The sequence below is a fragment of the Eurosta solidaginis genome, chromosome 5 (genome assembly GCF_040869045.1).
Source record: "Eurosta solidaginis isolate ZX-2024a chromosome 5, ASM4086904v1, whole genome shotgun sequence".
NCBI classification, from domain to species: domain Eukaryota; kingdom Metazoa; phylum Arthropoda; class Insecta; order Diptera; family Tephritidae; genus Eurosta; species Eurosta solidaginis.
Genome location: NC_090323.1, coordinates 254,512,229 through 254,537,212, shown reverse-complemented (window position 1 = coordinate 254,537,212; position 24,984 = coordinate 254,512,229). Strand labels below are relative to the sequence as shown.

The following is a 24,984-nucleotide window of genomic DNA, read 5'->3' as shown; positions in this document are numbered from 1 at the left end:
CTTATACAAAAATTTTAGTAACGTGGTGCAGTCAAAGCAGAACCAGTTCAGGATCATTTTACAGTTTTCGAGAGTCATTCAAAATCAATTCGTGTCATTTTTTGGTATGATTTCAGGCCTGCTTTGGGACACGTTTATCACATTTTTCACGTGATTTTAATATTTTGGATATCTTAAAATGTATAACAGACGGGAATTTTCGTATTTGGGTACTGCTATATGACAAAGAACAAGTTACTTTTGGGAACCGGTGATTTTTGGTTGTAATTTTTTTGTCAGTAGTAAGTTCTTATTTATGGAACTATTTAACAATATTACATAAGCTATTTCTTGTCACCAATGACTTTTTCGAAGCATTGACTTTTTAATCAAGTGGAATTTTTTTTAAGATTCTTTCTTCTTAGGAACTAATTTATATATTCGCAATTTTTTTGTTGAAATGGTGGCCAAAATTGACTTGATATTGACAAAAAACCGGGAGTTGTTCCGAAAAATCCCAGAAATAATTCCAAAACCGTTCATCCAACTTAATTTCACACCCTGTTTTTCCATGATTTCGTAAATTATTCGTGATGTAAATTGTTATTAATTATGACTTTTTGGTGATAATTGGTGATTTTTTTGGTACAAGTGATTTTTTTTGTCACGAGGTAGTTGCTTATTTTTGAAACTTTTGCCTAATATGGAGCAATTAATTTTTTGTCAACAGTGACCATTTCGATATTACAAAGAAGCTAATTTTTATCACTAGTGACTCTATGGAAATGCTGAGGTTGTTGTAAAAAATTACTTTTTGCGCTTGTGAGTTCGTAACATTTCGTGATAACTACTATAATGGACAGAGCCTTATGATCACTAGTGACTTTTTGAAGCCAATAATTTTTTGGAAAAAGGTGACTAGTTTGAAGCGTCATTAATTCCACACAACTAGTAGGAGCATGGCGACCCAATAATCCTGAGCTACCGCCTCGCAAGCTACCATATTACGTAATCTTTTGTAAAGTTTGAGGATCGCCTTTTTATAGAAATGATCAGAAGGAGTAGCTTTTTTTATTATTGGTAATTTTTTTTTAACCAGTGATTTTTAGATACATGATGTTTTTGATATTCCTAGTGACTTATATCTGGAAGTATTGTCATATGTGGAGCAAGTGATTTCTTTCGCTAGGGGGCCTTTTTGAACTGATGACTTAACAAAAAGGTCACTTTTTGAAAAAGTCACTTTAACAAGTGATTTACTTCAAAGATGGTTCATTCATTGGAGGTTGTTATTTGATAACCCAAAATATATCGAAAATGTTTCGTGTAATTTTTGAGAATAGTGACTGTTTCTTAGGAACTGTGAAATAATACGAAACAAGCGACTTTTTGGAACCAGCAATTTTCGATCACAAGTGATTTTTATATTTTTTCGCAGATGTGACTTTTAGAGCTTTTACTTTTTTGGAACGACCCCTTGTCACAAGTATATTTTTACAACTGGTGATTTTTTGGCACATGTAATTTTTCTGAAGAGTGACTAATATGAAAGTTCGTTACTCTTTGAGCTCAACAATTTTTCTATCACGGAATCGTTTATTTACCGAATCTAAGCACCAAATCAATTTCAAAATGGTTTCAGAAATAAAAGTCACAGTGTTTTCTTTTTCCAACACTGTTACATTGTTAGTTATCCTACATTGCCGCATGCTTAATTTATTACTATTTAAAATGTTACTGCTTTAATTACTCGTGCAGAACCCTATTGACTGTTATTCGTTTGTGAAACAAGTGTAATCGTTTAAAAAATTTTGCATTTTTTACCTTTTAAAAATTGACTAAAATTTTTGCGTAAAAACTTTTATTGCGCATTTATTTCACATTTATTGCATTTTATTTTATAGGTGCACCTCAATTTAAGTGCTTTGTATGTGAATGCAAAATTTTGTAGCATTTTCAAACTTACCTCCTGTGGTGGAACGTCATAGGTGCGCGTACGCAAGTCCACTCGTGCGTATGAATCAATGCAGGGTAAAATGAAGAAGATACCTGGAAAGTAAAATGAATGATGAATAAAAATCCATAAAGTGTTTACTTAAATACAATTGAGCAATTTGCAAAAAAGAAGGCTTTTTAAAAGTAGTGTTTGGGTCTTTCGAGGTATCTTTGAGCTCAGTAATCACGTCGAAGTGAATTTTGGCACGTAGATGTGCTGATTTGGAGTACAGCAGTTTAGCATTTTTTACGGAAACTTAAATAATGAAAACGTTTTTATGCATTAAGTTTGCAATGATATTATAAACAAGAGTAGCCGGTAGACTTTGTTCTGCCGGAAAATTGGTTAGCCTGCGTTTAAAATGTGAGCCTCGCTTCCACTCTTTACTTTCTATCCTTTTCTCTTTTACTTTATCTTAAAAAATTTGTTTCTAATTCTTATCCATTCTTTCTATTTTTCCCCTCCTCATTCCGCTCTAACTACCACTCCCACTCACACGCTCGTTCACACTCCCGGACCCACTTCCACTCCCATATTGTTGTTGTTGTTGCGATAAGGACACTCCCCGAAGGCTTTCGGGAGTGTTATCGATGTTTATGATCCTTTTTCGCATGCAAATCCGGTACGTTGCGGTAACAAACATCATTAAGGGAGCAGCTCTACTATCACGGGAACATTTTAGTATGACTGCATGAAACATTCAAGCTCATTCCGCCCTCCCACCCCCTAGATCCATGAGGAACTTGGGGTCGCCAAGTCGGCTGTTAAAGTAACAGGATTCGCCACGGGTTGGTGAGGTTGACAATTGGGTTGGAGAAGCTATATTTTGCGCTGAAACCCCCTAGAAAGGGGTCGCCTCTTACGACAGGCATACCTGCAGCGGGTATATTCTAAGTCTCCTAACCCGCTGGGGAGCTCCCTTTCTCACTCTCACCGCCAATCTCTGCCCACCATAATTTATTCATAAATGAAATATAATGATAGCAGAGGGTGTAAAAAGGGAGCGATGGAGAGGTTGATATTGAGATTGAGAAACATTAAACCGAAAATCTTAAAAAGATAGGAAGAAAGTAGGAATCTTATAGGTTCACTATAAGCTCCGAATTCCTGCGGGTTTTTTATTTGTCAGGTAAACTTGTGATCCATTCCATCCCTCGTGAAAGGCGAGAGTCATTAAGTGTATGTGGTCGAAATTGACAGTTTTCGAAGCTGTTTCTAAGAGCATCGTTAGGTTTTGCATGGTTTAACATTGTATTCGCTTGCAGCAATCAGGAATTATTAACTACGAAGCGAAACCCCTTCAATTTCACTGAGAACTGAGGAATAATAAAGCCATAAATAGTGGGAAACAACTACACTCTTTTTTCAATGCTTGTCACGGGTAAGGGTGGTGACCGACTGCCGGTGTAATCGGTAAAAGGTGACTGGCTTTCGGTGGACGGTATGTCTGTAATAGATTAATGGTGGCTCTGTGGATGTTGGTAAATCGGCGATGGCGAATCTGTGAATCGATTCCCAAGCAAGCGGTATTTGGTGTTATCCATACCAGGCGAAACCCAGATGATTTATCAGTGGATTGGTGGAAGACAGCGTATCAGAGATGACGACTCGTTGACTCGATTCATAAGCAGCCGGCTATTGGTGCAATTGAAACCCGACGAATTGCAGATAACGGATCGGTGAATTTGTGGATGCCGGTGAGTGGGCGATCGATTACTAAGCATCCGATGGTTTATGGAATCGATACCCTACGAAACGTTTGTGATGGAGAGGTGGATTGGTGGAATCGAAACCCGGCAATTCATTACTTGGATTTTGTCTATGTATTTGCATTGGCTTGCTGATCGCTGTTACAGTGGGCCGTATGTAGTGGTAAGTTTATGAGTGTGGGGTGGTGATGCTACGCAATAGTTGTGCATACAAGTTCTACATGGCGTATAAGTAACTTTTTATCCAGTTCCTTCTGACTGTTGAAGATGGAACAGAAGCTGATGACAGACCGCAAAGTTTTGTGCTGTGCTTCATTTGATTTTTAGTTATAGTTATCCGCACTTCCTTCTTTTCTTCTTTTAAATTCATATAATTACCTACACCTTTTTTTTTAATTCTACAACAATCATTCCCCAAATTATAATCCAAACTAACTTCATACTTTCATACATTTTCCAATTGTGACTATCCTCAACAAAACACAAAAAAGTAATTTGGAACACACTTAGAAAACAACAATGTGTTTTTAGAATTGATGCAATTAAAAGTAATTAGACAACAGATTGTACTTTGAATTAATGATGGCAACAACCTAAGCATTCTTGCAACGACCTTACACTATCTTCTCGAGCAAAAATTACCATTTCACATTTGACACTATAATGTGCGCAATTTATGGTTTTGTAGCCAATTGAGCACAACAACTTTGTAGCACCGCCCCGCACATAGACTCACTCACACACTAACACCGGCAAGCTGGTAACGAGAACGTTAACTACAACAACATCGACAACGACAACGACACAAGTAACAGTAGCAACAAGGGCGCGAGAAAGCGTTACAATAGCGCTAACACCAATACTATAGGAAATATATGCAGCAACATAGTATACATGTGTTTGTATGTAGGTGTTTGTGACATTTACAGCGTCAACATGACTACGTCATAGCAACACCACATGCTGAAGAACAAGAATGGTTAACAACAATAGGCAATGAGAATAAATGCAATGCGCGCACGATTGCAATGCCAAACAGAGATCATAAAGGATGTGACTTGTGACTATGTGAATAAAAGTGAAAAAAAACTAAAATTGATGTTTAATAAACATTATTTGAATTCAGAAGTAAAATTTTATATTTTACTAAATTTTTAAGTTAAAAATTAATTTATATAAAGTTTGTTAGGTTAAAGTTGATATCTTAAAAGTAAAAGTTTAGATTTGACTTTTATTTTACAAGTGAAAAATTAAATCCAAATTTAATTTTTATTTATAAAGTTGCAAATAAAAGTTTAGAGTCCCAATTAGTTAAACTTCATATGAAAATTTCAATTTTATTTGTATAGGAAAAAAAAATGCGTTGAACTTATTTTTATATTCTGAGATAGAAGTAAGAGTAAAAATGAGTTTCGAAATAGAAGTAAATTTTGGTTAGGCTTTTTGACCAATGTATGTTAGATGCAAAATAAAAACTTTATTTCATCTTTCTACCCGACGTTTCGCTAGTCTCTCTAGCTTCTTCAGGAGACATCTGTTTATTTAAAACAAAAAAACAACAAAAAACATTAAAACATGTGGTAAAAACCGAAATGAAAACTAATATTACATCACATTTTTATATACACATAAATACATGATAAATATCACAAATCACAAATAAACACGTAACACCCTAATGAAACATTTATCACACTTACATATTTATATTGTTTTTAATATTAAATTATTTAAAAAAATGTTATTTGTACCATTCTTTTGTGGTATCATTGTCATACTAAACTAATAAATTTGACTATAGGCATAAAGTATAGGCAGCGGCGACGTTATCGGTATCTTCCTTTTTATTTATTGTTTTGTCTCTGTTTTGTAAAATTCTTAAGCTTTCCAATGTTAGTCTGGTTTTTCCTTGATTGTTTTTATCAAGTATTCGTATATTCGCTAAACCAGCTGTATGGCCGTTTTCTGTTGTGTGCTGTGATAACGCCGTGCTTTGCTTCTTTTTCTTTATATCAGCTGTATGTTCGGTTAGCTGAACATGTAACGCCCGTTTCGTCTGACCGATATATATTTTGTTGCAGTCTTCGTTCTCATTGCCTTTGCATGTTATTTCGTAGACTACATTGCTTTGCTGTAGTTTTTCAGTAGGGCTTTTTGTTCTTGTGAATATCGTCGATTATGCTTGGCTTGATTTGTAGACGAGTGATATTTTCAGTTTATTGTTGGTGAGTTCGAAATATTTGAACCATATAAACCTTTAGTTTTTAAATCAAATTTATACTTTAATTAAAAAGTATCAAACTTTTCTATTCGGCTTTGATTTATTTTTGTTCATTTTATGTTTGTTTTTGAATTCGAAATTATATTTCTTTTAGTTTCACTGAAAACAACTAAACAAGCACACTTTTTTTATTTTCTCAATCGGAAATGAAAGAAAATATTTACTTTTATATTCAAAACAATGGCATAAAAGTCTAATTTTAATTTTATATTTGAACATAATTGTTTTGTTATTTTCATCAAAATTTCACCCTTTCTGAGAGAAAATATTAAAGTTCAATTTAATCGAGAGTAAAGGCAAATGTTTACTTTTATTTTTGACTTATAAAAGAGAAACGCTTTTTGTACATTACGACATTTTTATATAATTTTCACAATTTTTTTTTTTTTTTTTGGAAAAGATTAGCAAATTTTACTTTATTTAAAAAATATATACCATATATTTTTTATTTTCAATGAAACTATTCGAATAAGCAAACTTGTCTTATTTTCTCAATACGAAGTGAAGAGAAAGTTGTTACTTACAATGTAATAAGATTCTAATCTCAAATTTATATTTGAACTGCAATTTTTTTCTTCAATTACACCTTTTTTAGGGAAAATGCTAAAACTCAATCAAATTGAAAATAAATGTCAAACTATTTGTGATTTAAAAAATGAATAAAAAATATATATATATAAGAATGAAGAAGAATGTTCATTTAATTTTAAAAATTAAATAAAATTAAAAACTATTATTCGAGCTCTAGGCCACACAATTATATATATCAAAATCACAAATAAACACGTACATAAGATTGTTGCTTATCGAATTTTTTTTTGAAATTTTGATATATATATTTGTGTGGCCTAGAGCTCGAATAAAAGTTTTTAATAAGCAACAACACTAAAGCCGGCAAAAACTACAAAAGAAATATACAAAATTAAAGTAAAATTTTTATTTATTTTAAATACAACTTCAAAATAAATAAATTATACTTTGTTTCCAAATCCAATTACTTTAATAAAATTTTAATTAATTTTATGTAATTAATTTTTTGAGTAAATTAAAAAAAAAATACCTATATCTATAAAAAATTGATCTGACATTTTTACTATGATTTTACAAATAGGAAAAATTAAATTGAGATTTGATATTTATGTATATTTGAGTTAGAACAATTTTTTAAAATTGATTAGTATTGTTAAAAAATGGACTGAAATGCTATGAAAGTAGAAATCAAGACTAAAATGTTCTATGCCGTTTATGACTTAAAAATTAAGAAGCAGAAATCAAACATCGAAATTTTTTGACTGTAAAAAGAGATTGGGAATTTGATAATTTAATTAAAACAAAAATGCAAATTAAAAGCAAATTTTTGACCTATGTAAATGCTAAGATTTTTTATTTAAAAATAAGAAATCAAAATTTTTACATATACTTATTTTTTCAATAAAATATAAGTAGGAAATTTTGACGGTGATTCAAAATTAATTTAACTTTTGAATTAAAATTATGTTTAAGTTTTTACTTTGGTTGAAAAAAAAAAACAATTGGCATTAAAAATTAATTTGTATTAAATTTTTATTCCTGCTAATGATAAGGAAAATCAAAAAAAAAAAAAATATACTTTTCTTTACTGAGAAATAAAAAACTGTACTTTTTTTTAAATTTTTAGTAAAAAAATAATCTGAACTTTTTACTGAGATTAAAATTAAAATTAGATTTAAAACTTTAATTGGACTTAAATTTTTTTAATTTGTCCTTCAATTTAGTTTAATTAAAAAAAGTAAATTTTCACAATCAAGCAAAGAAGAAGCAGAACTCTAACCTCAATATTAAAATATTATAACTACATTTTTTAGCTTTAAATCTGTGACTTAAAAATTAAATTACCTTGGTTACTTATATTTAAAATTTTAACTTTTCTTGATTTTGCTTTGCGATTATAATAAATTTTTAATTTTTTTCCTCAATCAAAAATCAAATTAAAATTTTTACTTTTATTTTAAAAGTAAACGTTTGATGTAATATTTTTTTCCCTAAAATTTATGCAGAATTAAATTGTTCACAGTTTTAATTTGCAATATTTGAAGAGTAAATGAAAAAAATTTCGAAAGTAACAATAAAATACGCTCCCTGATGCCAAATGTTATAAAAGCACACTTTGCACTCACACAAATGTAACACATATACATACATATCTACATATAAGAGCGCGTTTTAGTACACATATGCGGTACTCCATCCCATTTCGACCAATTTTGAACCCGACCCCTTTAGAATTGGCTGAAAGTTTTTCTTCTCTTTCTAGCTTATGAAAGACGTTTTTCAGAAGTTTTTAAAATGTTTTCATCCAACTCAAAAAAAGTTATGAATTTTAAAAAAAACACCGTTTTTGTTTTCAAAATGCTATAACTTTTTCAAATATTGACCGTTTGGGATCTCTTTTTTTTAATTTGTTTTTAAATGTACTTTTCGGAAAAAATTCAAAAAAAAAATTTTAAAGTTTTTTTTTGTAATTTTTCAGTTTTTCGAGATTTTTCGAATTTCGCCCTTTTTTTCTCACAAAAAACTTCAATCAATTCTGCAATCATCCCCACTTATCCCGGAGTGGGTTGAGAATTTTTTTTTTTTTTATTTAATTGAAAAAAAAAACTTTAAAATCTTTTTTGTATTTTTTCCGAAAAGTACATTTAAAAACATATTTAAAAAAAAAAAAATGATCCCAAACGGTCAATTTTTGAAAAAGTTATGGCATTTTGAAAAAAACACCGCTTTCCAGCTCAAAATAAGTTTTAAATAAACGGTGTTTTTTTTTCAAAATGCTATAACTTTTTCAAAAATTGACCGTTTGGGATCTTTTTTTTTACATATGTTTTTAAATGTACTTTTCGGAAAAAATACAAAAAAAAAATTTTAAAGTTTTTTTTTTCAAATAAATAAAAAAAAAAAAAAAATTCTCGGCCCACTCCGGGATTAGTGAGGATGATTGCAGAATTGATTGAAGTTTTTTATGAGAAAAAGAAGGCAAAATTCGAAAAATCTCGAAAAACTGAAAAATTACAAAAAAAAAACTTAAAAAAATGTTTTGAATTTTTTCCGAAAAGTACATTTAAGAACAAATTTAAAAAAAAAAGATCCCAAACGGTCCATTTTTGAAAATTTATAGCATTTTGAAAACAAAAACGGTGATTTTTAAAAAATTCATAACTTTTTTTGAGTTGGATGAAAAAATTTGAAAAACTTCTGAAAAACGTCTTTCGTAAGCTAGAAAAAGAAGAAAATTTCAACCAATTCTAAAGGGGTCGGGTTCAAAATTGGTCGAAAAGGGATGGAATAACCCATATATATCTTTAGCTAAGTACATATATTTAATGACATCTATATGACTTCTTTCGAATCTGTGTATGTGTGTATTAACTTTCGTAAGCTAAGCGCCCAAGCGAAGTGCTGTTCCAGAAAGTAAGCAAACAAAACTTTTTAAAAACCACAAACGAATGTTGGTTGTGCTGCTTCGCAACGCCTCAAAAATACAAAACCCAAACAATAAAAAAAAACGTCGAAGAATTGGATCAAGTGCTGCAATTAACACAAATTGCCATTGCGTTCCTGCAGCCGCAACAGTGGCAGCTGTTGTCGATGACAACACGTGACAAACATACATACATCCACACATACATATATATTATTGTTGCATATGTGTTTTAATGCATTTGTGTTATGTGAATATGAGAATATGTGCTAATTATTCCCAACAGGAAAAAAATTATTCTTAAGATTCTAAGATACGTGACAGCAAAAACAGTGAAAAAACACAAAGCTTTGAAAATTAACAGGCGGAGCTTCTTTTCCCATGCCTTGTTCCTTTCAATTCTTCATCCAACTTTCCTTCTTTTTTAGACATCATCTGCCTCTTTTAAGGGCGTTTAATTAGGGCTGACATATATGGATGTAATTGGTCGTTGTCGCATAGGCTAACACTGTCTTTGTAGGTCAAACTTATTGATTGATTCTGCTATTTCTTGCGGTGCAGTGGCCTGTGCTCTGAAATATCTCGTAGGACTGTTTTCTTATGTAAGTTCAGTCGGTCCAATGGAAACGTTCTTGTATACAAAATGTTTGTTTATAACCCAGGTAATGTTTTAGGGATACCTTAGCCCTGAAATACACTAGCAAGAATGCTTGCTGTGGCTTGTGAGATGGCATATAAACAAACTATTTGTAAGGACAATTTTGCGGAAACAGCTCTTCACTAGGCATTTGCTCTGGGTGCCTTTCTTATACCATATGGTCCAAGTCAAACTTGGCGAAACGGAGCCCGTTATGTTTGCGTGGAGGTACAGGACTTCTGAATTTAGACCACTCTCTATTGGAGGAGTACGGTTGTCTTGTACTACTGTGGGGGGAAAATTGGCAAACGTGGCGAGCTCTCTCCAAGGGTGGTACATTGCCTATACGATATGGTGGTCAAGCCGGTTCTCTCAAACAAAACCTCTCGTACAACACTCAGCACAATGGCGCCACGCATTACGTGCACATCTAAAACCTTACGACATTATTATTTACTTATGTTTGACTGTTTTTTGGCAAAGTTTATCTTTGTTTCTCATAACGATTCTCTTTATTACTTTACAGAAAAAACAGTTCTAGGTAAAATCCGTATTTTTTCGATTATCAATTTAAAATTAGGTTATGTAAAGTTAAGACGACGCGCAGGGAGATCCCATGTTTCGATGAAGTTTTTTTTTGTAGTAGTCCTTACTTTTTCTGATGATCATAAGAAGGAGCAAAAAATCTAGCTTCCGGACCCCTGTCAGACTGTCGAATAACCGTGCGTGCAGAAATCGGGGTCGTTTTGTCTGAAGTCCTGTACATTGGCAGAGAAAGTGATTAATTGACTACTATTACTATTCATCCTGACAACTTCTGCAGAAGGAGCTTGTTAGTATGCGCCACCGTCCGAATATTAGTGCAATAGTGCAATGACCAGTGATGACACGCGTAAGTTCTCGTAATGCAGATTTGTTTTGCTTGAGAAGGAAGCTAGTTCCTTTCCTATCAAAAAAAAAAAAAAAAAACGGTTGATACACACCAAGTTCGTTGCCTCAAATTTATTTTCCTCAATTTTCCTCAGGAGATAACCCAGCAGGCGTTCGCCTTTGTGTGGTGGTAGCGTTCTCCGCCCACGACACCAAAGTTGCAGGGTTCAATTACCGGGCAAAGCAACATACAAAACTTAGAAAAACGTTTATTTAATTACAAAAAAAGTTGTTTATAGCGGAGTCGGCCTTCGGCAATAGTTTGGAAGTACCATCACGCCAATTTGTAGGAAAAATAAAAAAATAGCACGATGCAAGTTGGAAAAGACACTCGGCCTAAGTTTTCTTCGGAGGTTATCGCGCCAAGTATTTCTTCCTTTATTTTTCCTATGCACATTGTAATGCCCTACCACTGCGGAGGTTTTTCCCCATTCTTCCCTTGAATGATATCTTATGTTTTGCACCTGGAAGCCAAACAACTGCCGAGATATGATCGGAGTTGGATGTTAGGTCAGGTATAATTCCTTTTAGTCGTTCCTTGTGTAATCTAATGCCCTCGAGTGCCCGTTTCGGTGGGCTTCCACATGTTTGATTCTCTTAGTCGTGAGCCTCTATCGCGGCCAAATCATGCACGAACACTTGTAGATGCTTCAAGTGAAAAAATATCAACATTTCCACCAGCTCACTGTTCTTCTGATAAATCTCTAGCTAATGTACATAGTTTTTAATATATTTAAAAAAATAATTTCCTGCTGTCACATTTACTAACTTTAACATAGAGGAATCATACATTATTTCTCTGTTTATTGCCAGCGCAGCAAGATTATTTCAAATCTAAACATTTGCAGACACATCAAACCCTCACTCATACTCCATACTAAACTCTCGTATGAACATTGCAGATAATGCATACTCACCGGGACCCTTAGCGCCGCCCTGCATAAGACGACCCAAACGAAATATAACAGCGCGTTCATATTCCTGTACCACCTGCAATAAATATACAGAATAGAAAACAAAGAGGAAGGAGAATTAGTAAAATAAAATGAAAAATTTTGCGCATAAATGGGTAAAGTGATTTGAAAAGAATACAAAATTGTGAATGCAGTTGTATGTATGTAATTGAATGCACACAAGTGCGCCTCTAAATGTAAGCGTGCTTGGCTAGATCACTGACTCACGGTGGTTGAACCAAATCAAGCAGGGAGCGAACGGAAAAGGACAAATAAATTAAAAGTTTATTATTTAAATGGCGTATGTTCTTTAACTGGTGAAACGCCACAATTCCACATTTACACTATACAATTTTATAAGCGAAGGAGCCTTCTACAAGTCGAGTGGCACGAGCGCCGTCTTGTGTTTTTCCTGAATTACTCCGTAATTTACCAGAATTATTACTTTGTTGTGGCCGCCTTGGCGTGATGGTGGCGTGCTCCGCCTATCACACCACAGATTTTAGAAACAAGTTCCTTCAATTAGGAGAAATTTTTTCTAAGCGGGGTCGCCCCTCGGCAGTGTTTGGCAAGCACTGCGAGTGTATTTCCGCCATGGAAAGCTTCTCAGTGAAAACTCATCTGCCTTTCAGATGCCATTCCGAGATGCATGACGCAAATTGGAAGAGAAGCACGGCCTAAAATCTCTTCTTAGATTATAGCGCCTTAGATTTATTTATTTTATTTTTATTACTTTATTGCTGGTAATTTGGATATGTGTTTGAACTGGGACTTCTAGTTCGTGACTAAGAAATTCACCACGTGGTGAGAAAATTGTCGCATTCTCCACATTCCACATTCTTTGGTAAAATGTATTTATTATTAAAAGGGCAGATGTCCATAGGCTTAGACCCTCAAAAGGACGCCAAAAACTGATGTTGTTGTTGTTGTAGCGATAAGGACAGGGGAGTATTATCGATGTAAATAGTCCTTTGCCGGATGCAGATCCGGTACGTTCCGGTACCAAGCCCGACCATCTCGGGAACGATTTGGTATGACCACATGCGACTTTCTAGGCCATAGTGCCCATCCATCACCTAGATCCATGTGGAGTCCGGGGTCGCCAGAGCATCGGCTGTTAATGAAACAGGATTCGCCACGGATAGGTGAGGTTGAAAATTGGGTTGGAAAAGCTATATACAGCGCTGGCAACCCCATGAAAGGGCTGCGCTACACAACCCCTTTAATCTGTTTGGTATTTTAGTCGCCTCTTACGACAGGCATACCTACCGCGGGTATATTCTAACCCACCCCTAACCCGCTGGGGTACCAAAAAAACGATCAAAGTTATTTTAAAAACTGTTTCAAAAATTGTTTTCCTTTTACTTAAAACCGACTATTTACAATAACTGAAAATAAATGTAAAGAAAAGAGTTACAGCGTTTTTTGTGTCTGGTGAAAAATTTGAAAATTTGGACACGTGCGCTTTAAATAATAAACGATTCAAATGATTGTTAGTGAAGCTGCTGCTCTATTCTTTCGGTGGTTGATTGTTGGCACATGGTCCTCGATTCAAACTCTTGTTTTTCCTTTTTTCCGATCATTCCTACTTCTACGTGTATAATACCAAATAGGGAATGCATTCAGCTTGAAAGGTGCAAAATTCATTTATTATTCCATTTATTTTGCTCTGTTACCATTTTAGTGATTGCCTCAAATGTTTGTTAATTCAGCGTTGATTCGCAATTCTTTTTACGATATCACATTCTAATGTGCATATTTAAGCATACAAATACATTCACATGCAAAATTTTGCATTTATTTACATATGCATTTACCTTGCAAGCAATCTTTCTTACTTTTTCTCTTACTCTTCGTCGCACTTACCTTAAAACATACGAATAAACTGAACGGCAATGTGAGTATGACCAGAGCCACCGATAGCGCTATCAATATCTTCCCACAAGTTGACGCCTTGTCGCTAATTTCCTCATCAGCTGGAAACGGATATTTAGAACAAAATAGATATATTAGTGAAATGAAAAATTGTGCTGACTTATAATTGTAATAAAAGTTTGTCAGAAAAAATAAGAAAAAGGTCGTTGTTGTTGTTGTTGTTGTAGCAGTGAGTACAAAGTACTCGTAAAGTTAGAAGTATAAGGATTGATATGTATTTTTAGTTTGCTAGAGCTCGCCCATACACAAACTTTTCGGGGCATTTTGAGAAGAGTATCACAGCTTCTTATCAGATACCGACGAGTTGTTGCTTTATTGTCGGCTTTTTGTCAATAGCGAATTATTGTCTTCAAGGTATCGGTTTGTTATTGGCTTCTTATCGCTCAGTCCACATCTTCTTGGTTTCTGATCGACAAGTTTTAGATTTTATTTTGAAATTTTATAGGTATCCTTTTTATAACAAACCCATGTGCCATCGATAACAAATTTGAAACACACCAATAAGAATCGATGCATTTTTGATATCAATCAAAAACCGATAACTTTTCGATAGTAAAACGATTACATACCGATAAAATATTGGCAACATTCCGATAAAAAATCGGTATCTTTTGATAGCAAATTGTTAATACTTTCATAAATTATCGATAAGTGTTTGAGTAATAATAATAATAAAAATATAAAATAATAAATTTAAAATTTTATTTAAAAACAAAAATATAAAAAATGCCCCTCTTAGAAAAAAATTAAAAAAAAAATTTTTTTTAATCAAGTTTTTACTAAAATTTTTTTATATTTATATTCGAAAAGAATGGAAAAAATACTTTAGAAACCGTTTTATTCATTTCTTCTTAGAAAGCCAATTACACGACTTATGATTTATTGAAAAAAGGCTTCCACAAAAAAAATTGAGAATTCAGAAGCTTATATCTCCGTAACCATCCAAAATTTAGGAGCGAACTTAAGTGAAATTAACACTACTATATAGCACAGCAATTTCACCGAATTTCATTCAAATTGAAGCGATGAAGCTTTTTAAGTGGAACGGTTGATATACTTTACCCCATTATTATTATGGTTATCCTGGTAGTGTATTCCTCGAATTTCATAAGGGTGTAACCCTGTTGTGAAAGTTCTGAGCGTCCGCTTCGTTTATGCCCATTTTTTAAGATTCCTAGTCATTTCATTCATTTCCTTCTAAATTGATTTGTCTTGAAACCTCCTAATGATATCCGATCATATCAATTTAGATTTTTATACCTTTAAGGCAGCTTGGCAATCAAAAACGATCAGTACGTTGGTCTCTGAGATCGTAATATCCTGTAGCAGTCTATGTGTTTTCTCTTTGGGATAAATTTCGGCACAAGCGTCAAAGAGTTGCTATAACTTATTACACTGCATATGCTTCCAGTATATCCCAAACAAGTTCCCCTCCGTCCCCGGTAGAAAAAGCTTTGAAGGGATTTACAAGATTTAATTGAAACTTTTGTCTCCTTGTCCGTCCTGATTTCGTTTTGTTTCAATTTTTCCCCATGATACAAAAAATTGAGATTATTCCATTTCGTGTGACGTCAGCCACTTGTCTTTTGCGAGGACAATGAAAATTTCACCAAAAACAAGCTGCCAGATTGGCAAATGTTACGAATTTTTCAAATTTTAATGGATTTCATATTAACGAATACGACGAAGTTACTTTCATAGTTATTTTAAATAAAAATGGAAAAAAAATGAGCCCCATGTCTTGGAAATATTTTAGTACGAAATATCAGCCTAGAAAAGAACGTTTGTAATAAGTTTTTCGAGCTCCCGAAAAATGTTTTGATGGAAAAAAGATGGATCGAATGCAAAGAAATATAGCCTTATCAAGTGTCCGTACGTTCGCTCAGAACATTTTGACAAAACATACACATTTGTCAATTGCTTGCTCAAAGGAGGTCCTTATAAATTGGCACCGCAATTTCTTGATAAATTGGTTACAAGTCCGCCTTTTATATTTTTTAAATTTATTTTATTATTCAAGCGTTGCGCTTTAGAAGGGAATTATCAAACCATTTTTTAGGGAAAACATTACCCTGTAGCTCTGCAGGTTAGCCACTAGTTATGAGTGTTTTTGCCCGTTGTACTAGGGGTCACCTTGGCGCCGCCACGCCTATACACATTCTGTGCCCTTTTAGCATTGACATAGATGTGCAGACTTTGGAGGTACACTTTTTCTCAACATGCCTTGAGAAATATCCACTGTAGCGGCATGATAATAGGGCCATGCTAGAACAACAGGATTTTTCGTGTATTTTTTTTTTTCTGTCTAGGGGTCAAGCTGCCATAAAGATATGAGTCATTATTCACTATTTTTCAATAAAATTTCATGTTTTACTGTATTCTCAATCGATATATATGCACATTAATCGTGCTAAAGCATATTATTATTGTTTCAGATGACCATTACGTTTTCATCCTAAAGGAAATTTCCATCTCGAAAAACCACAATTTCGCCTTAAACAGTAACGGCTTGGCAACGCTTCTGGCAAAACAACAAACATTATGAAACTTCAAAAATCCTCAAATACGTCAAAAAATTTTGAGTGGAACTACTATCTTTTTTGTATCATGCTTTTCCCAAAATATTTGTTTCACAGAACAAGAATACCCTTCAGATTATATAATGAAACACCACTATGGATCAATCAAAAAATTGAAGATTCGCATTAACTTCTCGATATTACCCTTAGTGGCCAACAATGCAGTTCACAAGACCATTGAGGCACAAGCTATTTTATATCCGTAAACATTTAAATTTACCACAAAATATTTTGAGTTGACAAAGAAACTTGTTATGTAGTAGTAGGTAGTTCCCAGCTAGCATTTTTTTAAATCTGAATTAACTTCCGCCACTGAATTATGGAGCAGTTGTAAAAAACACAACTGGTCCTGTAATACGTGTTACCATCAGTGACTGAAAACCATTTTCACTCAATCGAGCCCTATTTGTCGCTGGTTAAAATATGCCATTAATCCCATCCACCATTTGAGAGCTATAGTGATTTAAAAAATGAGTTACCATCACGGATCGTAACACGTAATACGGGCCCTGTTTGTGACATGTTGCAAATATATTTTGCTCAGTTGAGTGACAGAAATTATGTTTTATGACCGGATCTGGAACCTACTGTCAAATAAAATAATCTTCTTTAATTTTAGGGAAAAAGGACTTTCAAAATTATTTTTCGCAATTTATTATTATGCCTTGTAAACAACACTTCGTAGTGTCAAATAACTGTCATACAGCCGTAAAAACCTGCTAAGTGAATGTTCCATAAAAAAATAAAGTTATGCACAATAATTTGACATAAAGTAAGAATTATTGAGTCTACCAAAAGTACTCAACGGTGCGCTCAGAAAGTGATCACTTAAGAGCTGTTTGGTAGCTGAGTTCCCCTCATGCGATTATTGTCCATATGTGCTGATCCTTTCGCTTGCTAATTTCTGTCGAATCCAATGCCTCTAATTTGCGTTTTATATAATTTTTGCAACAATTTAGTTCTTTCCCCGTAATATGAAGAGTCATATTAAATGGACCATTAACGTTTTTAAAAAGCTTTTAATGATTTAATGGTAATAATAATTGAAAAAATCACGTTTGATGTAAACGTTTTATTTTGTTGTGGAACTTCACATAAAAACTTGTTAAAATGCGTAAGTAAAAACCGCTAATTCCACATCTTGTCAAGCCATCATTCATTTTGAACCAAAACATATGCATTGTGTTTTTCTGTTAAACCGCTTAATTGTAAAATCAGTTGTGTTTAACCGTTGCGTTTTAGAAAAAAAGTAGCGTACATCAACATTTGTATTATGATGTTATACACATACAACCACAAACTGTGTGCTTACACTTATTTTTCAAATATACACATACTTACTTACAATGGCACCCAAAAACTCATTGCAATGAGTAATAAAAATACGCTGCCGGAAATCGAGCTCATATAATTCATTCATTCATAACTACCCAAGAGATTTTGATCATTGCGTATCAATTATCCCTAATCATCTTTGTTTCGCAATAATATCAGTCGCCAATTGAGAGCAGCAAGGGAGATAAAATTTAATTCCACATGACATCCCATTTGCTAAAAGGTGTCCCACTCCCTCTGCAAACAACGGTGTCTATGGTAATACAATTTGGCCCGACCCAGGTTGACCGTTGACCTAAGCAGCGAAGTCGGTGGTTTTATTCTCCACACTGTATTCATAGCAGCATAAGGCTGAAATAGCTCATCAGTAAACTTGCTACGATGTGCGCATTCGCACGCAAAAATTTTCCAAAGATTTTTCTCGCAAATACTCTTCGACTGCTGGGAGAAATAACACCCTATCTCGGCTATCTCAGAAAACTTTTGAATGCCCTATATCAGAAATTTCTTCAAAAACGACCTATCTGAAATGCGGCGTTATTAAAACGTTTTCTTAGCGTTTTGAAACCGTTTCCGAGACAAGTTGATATTCCACTCATAAGTTGATTTCCAGCTGTAAATGAAAAATATTTACTTGAAAATAAGAATATAATATTGTAAATAAGTAACCATCATATGGAAGTGGGAATACTAACTTGTAAATAAGAAAGAGCATTTGTGAGTTGTAAATACGATTAGTCAATTGTAAATACTAGCTTCAAACCTTTAAAGATTATTGCTGAAATGGAGCAGACCATACTGCAAGTAGAAGATGAGAGGGAGAACGAAATCGAAAGAACCAAGCTCAGTAACAGAATAATGCAATACAAATGACACACTAAGCATAACCCTACAGACAAATTCATCTTAGAAACGTACGGAAAAGCTATAGAATTTTTAAAGAAACACAAAGATAGCATCATTATTACAGACTCGGATAAAGGAAATAAAACAGTGGCTATGTACAAAACTGACTACAAATATAAAATTGAAATGTTACTTGAAGACAAAAACACGTATAAAATATTGAGAAATGACCCAACACACACTACAAAAACAGAATAACCAACTAGTCGACGATCTTTACAAAAACAAGCCTGCACCGCAGCCACGGCGCCTAGACTCTACGGTCTACCAAAAACCCATAAACCAAACGTTCCTTTACGCCCAATAGCATCATCTCTCAGCGTCCCATGTTACGGGTTATCAAAATACATTGGTCAAATATTACATAATTTAACTTCGGACTAATACAACATTAAAAACTCCTACATACTAAAAGATAAATTAAAAACATAAATATTAGGGAAGACGAGATACTATTGTCATTCGATGTGGTATCGTTATTTACTAAAATATCAACGTACTTAGCCATAAAAATCATTATGACCAAATTTAGCAAACTCCAATCGAACATCCCAAAAAACAAATTCCTTAAACTTTTGTATTTCTCTCTGAACGACAACAATTACTTTACCTACGATGACAAAATTTTCACACAATGCTATGGAATGCCAATGGGAAACCCACTTTCTCCAACCATAGCAGATATAATAATGAATGATTTACTGGAAAATACCATCTCCGAACTAAAATAACTTCACAACATAGAGATGAAATTCATAGTAAAGTACGTGGACCACTTTTTTGCGATTGTCAAACGAAGCGACCTGAATATTATTCTGAGCACGCTAAATAAGTACCATAATAAGCTGCAATTTACCATGGAAAAAGAGGAAAATTTGGTTATACCCTTTTTGGATGTTCTTATCCACAGGAAAATTACAAACTCATAATTGACTGGTACAACAAACCCATCGCCTCCGGACGTATTATAAATTTCATATTGTTACGAATACTTGCAAAACTAAGGGGTGTTGCTATCTCTAAGCCATAGATCAATCATTATGTATCTACATAAACGAAACAATAATTGCGTCTACACATATGTACCATGTGCGTATACGAGCAGCGGAGAATCAATGCACAAACACATACATATATCTGAGATACTCCTGAAAGTATGCAATGAGAGAAGCTATAAAATCGTGCAATTGTAGTTACAGCTGAGAAGTTTGAGAGCTGATGGCATCTAGTAGATTCTGGAAATGGAAGCGCCTAGAAAATGCGAACGTTGAAATCAGAGAGTATAAAAGGCAGCAAATGTAGAGGCGCTGGAATTCAGTTTGAGTTGAGCTATCAAGTAGTTATTGATTAAGCACGCAATCTGTCGGGCAATAGTAGAGTTTCATTTGAACTATCAATCAGTTTGGTTGTTAAGCAAGCTAGTTGCAAAGTATAAGTGTTATTGTGAAGTACTTTAATAAAGGCCATTTTTCCATTATTCAATATGGGAGCTATTTATTCAACAGTTTAGTGATTCGAACTTAGCAGAAGGGCAATTAAGAGGATTTGGAAGTAAAATCGTTACAATATCATCACAACCCAAAAAATATAAAATAAATTATTACACAAAATGTTCACGATAAGCCACCAAAAGTTCTGGGAAAAAAAACAAAACCAGAATACACAACATACTCACCAATAACAATTGCCCAAGTCAGCGAATTACATCACTAACAAAACAAGAACTATCAGAAGGAAATAGAAAACGAAATAAAGCATCAACAGAGATCGCAACGGAGACAAAGCAATACCACAGTGTCACATACATACCCAAGTTTACTGAAAACTGCAACCAGAACATAAAGAAACAAAAAAGAAATATATCCCTCGCTTACAAATCCAACAGCACACTTTCAACTATCTTTACACGAACAAAAAGCCACATAGAACCCCTACAACCAAATAACGTAGTATATGAGATTCAATGCACGGGGAGAGACAATGAGGACTGTGACAATATCTACCCAAAACCTATCTAAAAAACAAAAAGAGCACTAGGAACCCGATTGGAAGAACACGACGCTGACATTAAGAAGAACAAGACCAACACAGCTCTAGCTCAACACGTATTATCACATGGACACACAGCTGATCTAAAGAACGCGAAAATAATAGACATAGAAAAGAGGGAAAGAACGAGATTCACTTTGGAAAGTCTACACATATTACAAAAAAGGGAGAGGACAATGAACAAAAAAGAGGACACAAAATTTATTGCTGCTAGCTATTTGGCATGCTTGTGACACTCAGTACGACAAGTGTACCTAAAGATGATGGTACCGATACATCTTTTTTAGTTTATAATCACTTTGTTTTTGTGATCAAGGTGGGTTTTAAAAAATTCAAATTTTTTTGCCGACCACCCGGAAAATTTTTCTGTGGGGTTATTCTAGGAGGTGCCTAGTATCAAAAAAAGCCAACCGCGAAATCGCATATTTGGCGCTTTTTTTTAGAGTCATTTGAACCATTTAATTTTTTGAATTTTGCAATTAAAGTTGTCATACGCGTTATTGATAGGACAATCTATTTCAACGCAATAATAATTATGTTTCTTTGCAAAAAATAATGTAAACATTTATTTTATGTAACGTTACATACAATGCAAACAGTTATTTTCAATAAAATTTACAAAATAATGCATATTTTTGTTTGAAACCAGAAAAATTCGTTAATCAGCTTCTCCAGTTTATTTGAATCACAAAGGGCATCTATTGTATTCGCAAACTGCTCTCAATAAACGACTAGAGTATTCTGGATGGGATATTTTAACGCTGTACTTAACCCATGTCTTTTTAAAATCTGCATGCACAGACTTAAAAACTTGCTCTCTCCAAAAAGCGAGTCCTTTTCCATGTTTTGAACAAAAGTAATGCACGTGTTCAATTACAGCATGAACTTTAGGTGTAATACTAATTTCCAAGCCCTCATAACTTGTTTTAAATTTATAAATATGCACTTTGAATTGCGGATCTAGATTATGTGAAAAGCAAGAGTTAACTACCAGACCAAAATCTTGAAAACACTGAACATATTTCATACATTTACCGCCATGTTTTTCTGAAAGTCTTCTCAAAATATCAACATTTTTAAGCAATTTTTTGCAGGAGTTGCCGTTAAACGAAGACTGTCCGAAGTAACTTTACGATCTATATGGCATTCTTTACCCCATTCAGTGCTTTCTATTTCAAACTCTTTTAACGTGCTTTCATAAAGTTTATTTATAACGCCAAGTAAAAGCCAAATTAAACTTCCTTAACCCTAACGCCATAGTCGTAACCATACCCATATCCATAACAATCTCAATGTGATCGATTAATGGTGCCCTAACCTAAAAATCGTGAAAATTTCATAAAAATGACGAAAACGCAAAAAATTACAAACATATTCCACAAAAAATAAGTATCTTAGTCATAACGTATCCAAAACAATGAAGAAAATCTAAAAAAAGTTATTAAATTCACCAACTCAAATATTTTTAGGTTATGGATATGGCGAGAAACCAAAAACCAATTGATTGGCTATGGCGTTAGCGTTATGGTATGGCACCATTAATCGATTACATTCCTTTCCATAAGGTAGATTCGATCAGCTGATTTATCTGGTTATGGCTTTATGGTTATAAGTCACCATTAATTCGCCCTTAAGATATGAAGTTCCGGAGATGGAATCAACTCTATAAAAAAAATATAAATTTCATCTTTTTATTTTAATATTAAGAGGTGCCTCTGAAGCAAGGCTTAAGGCGTCGTGGTAGCTTGAGTGCAGGCCGTATGGTCATAGCAGAATAGAATCTAATATCAGGCAAAGGTAATATATGGTCCCGTGCATGGGCTTCGAAAGAGGCCTGGGGTCCGCAAATGGGCTGGAGGGTTGGGGCCATGATGCAGAGATGACAGAACATATTATAAACGCGTATACGGATGGTTCTAAGTTAACTGAAGGGGGCGGGTTCCAGAAACAAGTAGATCCTACAGGCAGTAGATACTATAGCCATGGAGAAATAAGCCGAAATTCTGGAGGAAGCATGCTTAAGCATCAGTCGAGTCAAAATATATATTAATAGACAGGCGGCGATTAAGGCAATAATCTTACGCAATTATTCATCAAGAAGTTTCCTGGAATGCAAAGAATCAATGAAAAAACTTCGCTCAGGCCGGACCAAACGTCTGTGCTGGGCTCCCGATCATAAAGGGATAAAAGGTTACGAAAGGTCCGATGAGTTGGCAAAGGAGGGTGCAACACTCGCTGAATTGATGGTAAACGTCCCAATACGTTTGGGAGAGAACAAAAGGAGACAGGCGTTGCATATTATACATAAAGTAGAAAAGGTGTGGACAGAAGCACGGGGCTGTAAAATTTCTAAGATGACGTGCAACATGGCTCTCATTGCCATACTATTTGTACACTGCCTTTTGGCTTAACATGCTTATGAGTTAGTCCTTATCAGTCAACAGCAGATATAGGAAGTGCAAACTGCAGTAAGAAACGGGTGACCACAATCTTTGTGCGTGTTCTGCGCTCGTCAGACCAGGGCTCCAGTTAAAAGGGGCGGCAGAATTGTCTATGTGAGGTCTTCATGACCGGCCAGTTCAACCTAACATAACCCATTCTATTTGTATGTCGCCAGAGGCATCTGTAAATATTAAAATATAAAGCTGAAATTTTTAAATTCTATCTTTTCGATATCATGAAAAATATACTCTCTTAAGGTTTGGTTTCCTCCAAAAGCGGTACCGTTATGTTATAAGCACTAAAGAGCGGCCGGTATACTCACCCATTTCAGCGGCACCGCTTTGTTGGAAACTACGAACGGTTACGGCAGACGATTCGCAAAATTTTGTTAAGTTGATTTTATTATTTAATTTAATTAAAACATACAAACAGCTATATAGCGGCACCGCTTTCGAGGAAACCAAGCCTTTACCAAACAAATTTAGTTTATGCACATGTACGTAGTTGCCAAAAGCTTACAGCTAACTGAATTGTTCTAGACCTTTTTCAATAAATAAAAGTCCTTTATTCATAACAATATTTACTTGTTGAAATATCTAAGAAATAGCTTTAACTTACAATGATGAAATCCAATCGATTGTTTTGCTGTCATATCTGAAAATATAATGACGTATGCAAAGAAAATTTAGAGAGAGAGAGAGACACGAAGGGGTCAGTATAATAGTATCGAACACTTGAATCAATGAAGTGTATCAAAAGCGGTTTCAAAGCAAAGGCGCGCCATGTCTCAACAACTACTTTTTAGCGCCTCTATGCACATAAATTTGCTATAATTTTACTTCTGTATATTGGCATAACACAATCTAATAGCATATGATAATACATTGAGCGCTACACACACATATATGTACATATGTACAGCCATTGATATTCAGCTTAAACAGTCACAGCTGATTGTACGAGGATAGACACTAATACTTAGATATACACAGACATGCTACAAGTTGGCAATAGGAATCATGCCTAATTTTACTTAATACAAACATACATACATACATATTACATCTTATGTTATGTATTTACTCAAATACAATGCAAATTGTCTATTTATAAGGTTTACTTTAGATAGGTATTATAAACATAGATATGAACAAATCTCAGCACCCAAAATATGTATCACGCTCACGCTATTTTATTTGTGGTTTGCTTACGCATAAAGTCAGGGGTCATCACTCCATAAGCGCTTTCACGCAATTGTTTTTGTAAAACGCTCAAGCAAGCGCACCGCATAGGCAAGCGCACCACACATCCCCGCGAGCACGCCTTCTATCCCCTCGCCCACAACAGAATGTATCCTGCTGTACCCATTAGGAACTCAACTGCTATAATTTCGTGTAAAATTACTTTTGAAGTAATATTTTTGGGTATATTTTTGTTTTATTATTTTGTTTATTTAATAATTAAATCAATTTGAATTGAACGCATGTATAAGTATTTTTAAATGCATTCAAGAAAACAATGCAATGCGTTAATTTTGAAAGCTACCAAGTCCGACTGGGTTTGTGTAGGTGCCAACGCCATTTCTGCTCGCAGAATGGTTGTAGCTATTTTTTTTAGAAAACAAAATGATGAATAGACGTGCACTGACAAAACTTTATTGCGTCTCACTTGAAATTAAAAATTGAATATGGAATATACATATTAGTGATAAGTTTGAAGTACATGCATGCTTTGTTTCACCATTATTAACCGGAGCAGATAATTTAAGATTATCACTCATTTATCTAATAGGATATAAT

The 24,984-nt window shown here is 34.0% G+C and overlaps 1 protein-coding gene across 22 annotated transcripts in view; it reads right to left on the bottom strand.

The window, feature by feature from the left end:
• The window catches only part of LOC137253265 (band 7 protein AGAP004871), a 264,640-nt gene that overhangs the window by 51,372 nt on the left and 188,284 nt on the right, over positions 1–24,984 (bottom strand). For 18 of the 22 annotated variants that reach the window (XM_067789870.1, XM_067789871.1, XM_067789869.1 and 15 more), the window contains 4 exons: positions 23,804–23,839; positions 13,806–13,915; positions 11,904–11,976; positions 1,946–2,028 (listed from right to left, as the gene is read on the bottom strand). In XM_067789870.1, coding sequence (XP_067645971.1) covers positions 1,946–2,028; positions 11,904–11,976; positions 13,806–13,915; positions 23,804–23,839 — 302 coding nt within the window. The remainder of the gene's footprint in view (positions 1–1,945; positions 2,029–11,903; positions 11,977–13,805; positions 13,916–23,803; positions 23,840–24,984) is intronic. The other 4 variants (XM_067789873.1, XM_067789872.1, XM_067789874.1 and 1 more) reach the window with 1 other exon arrangement.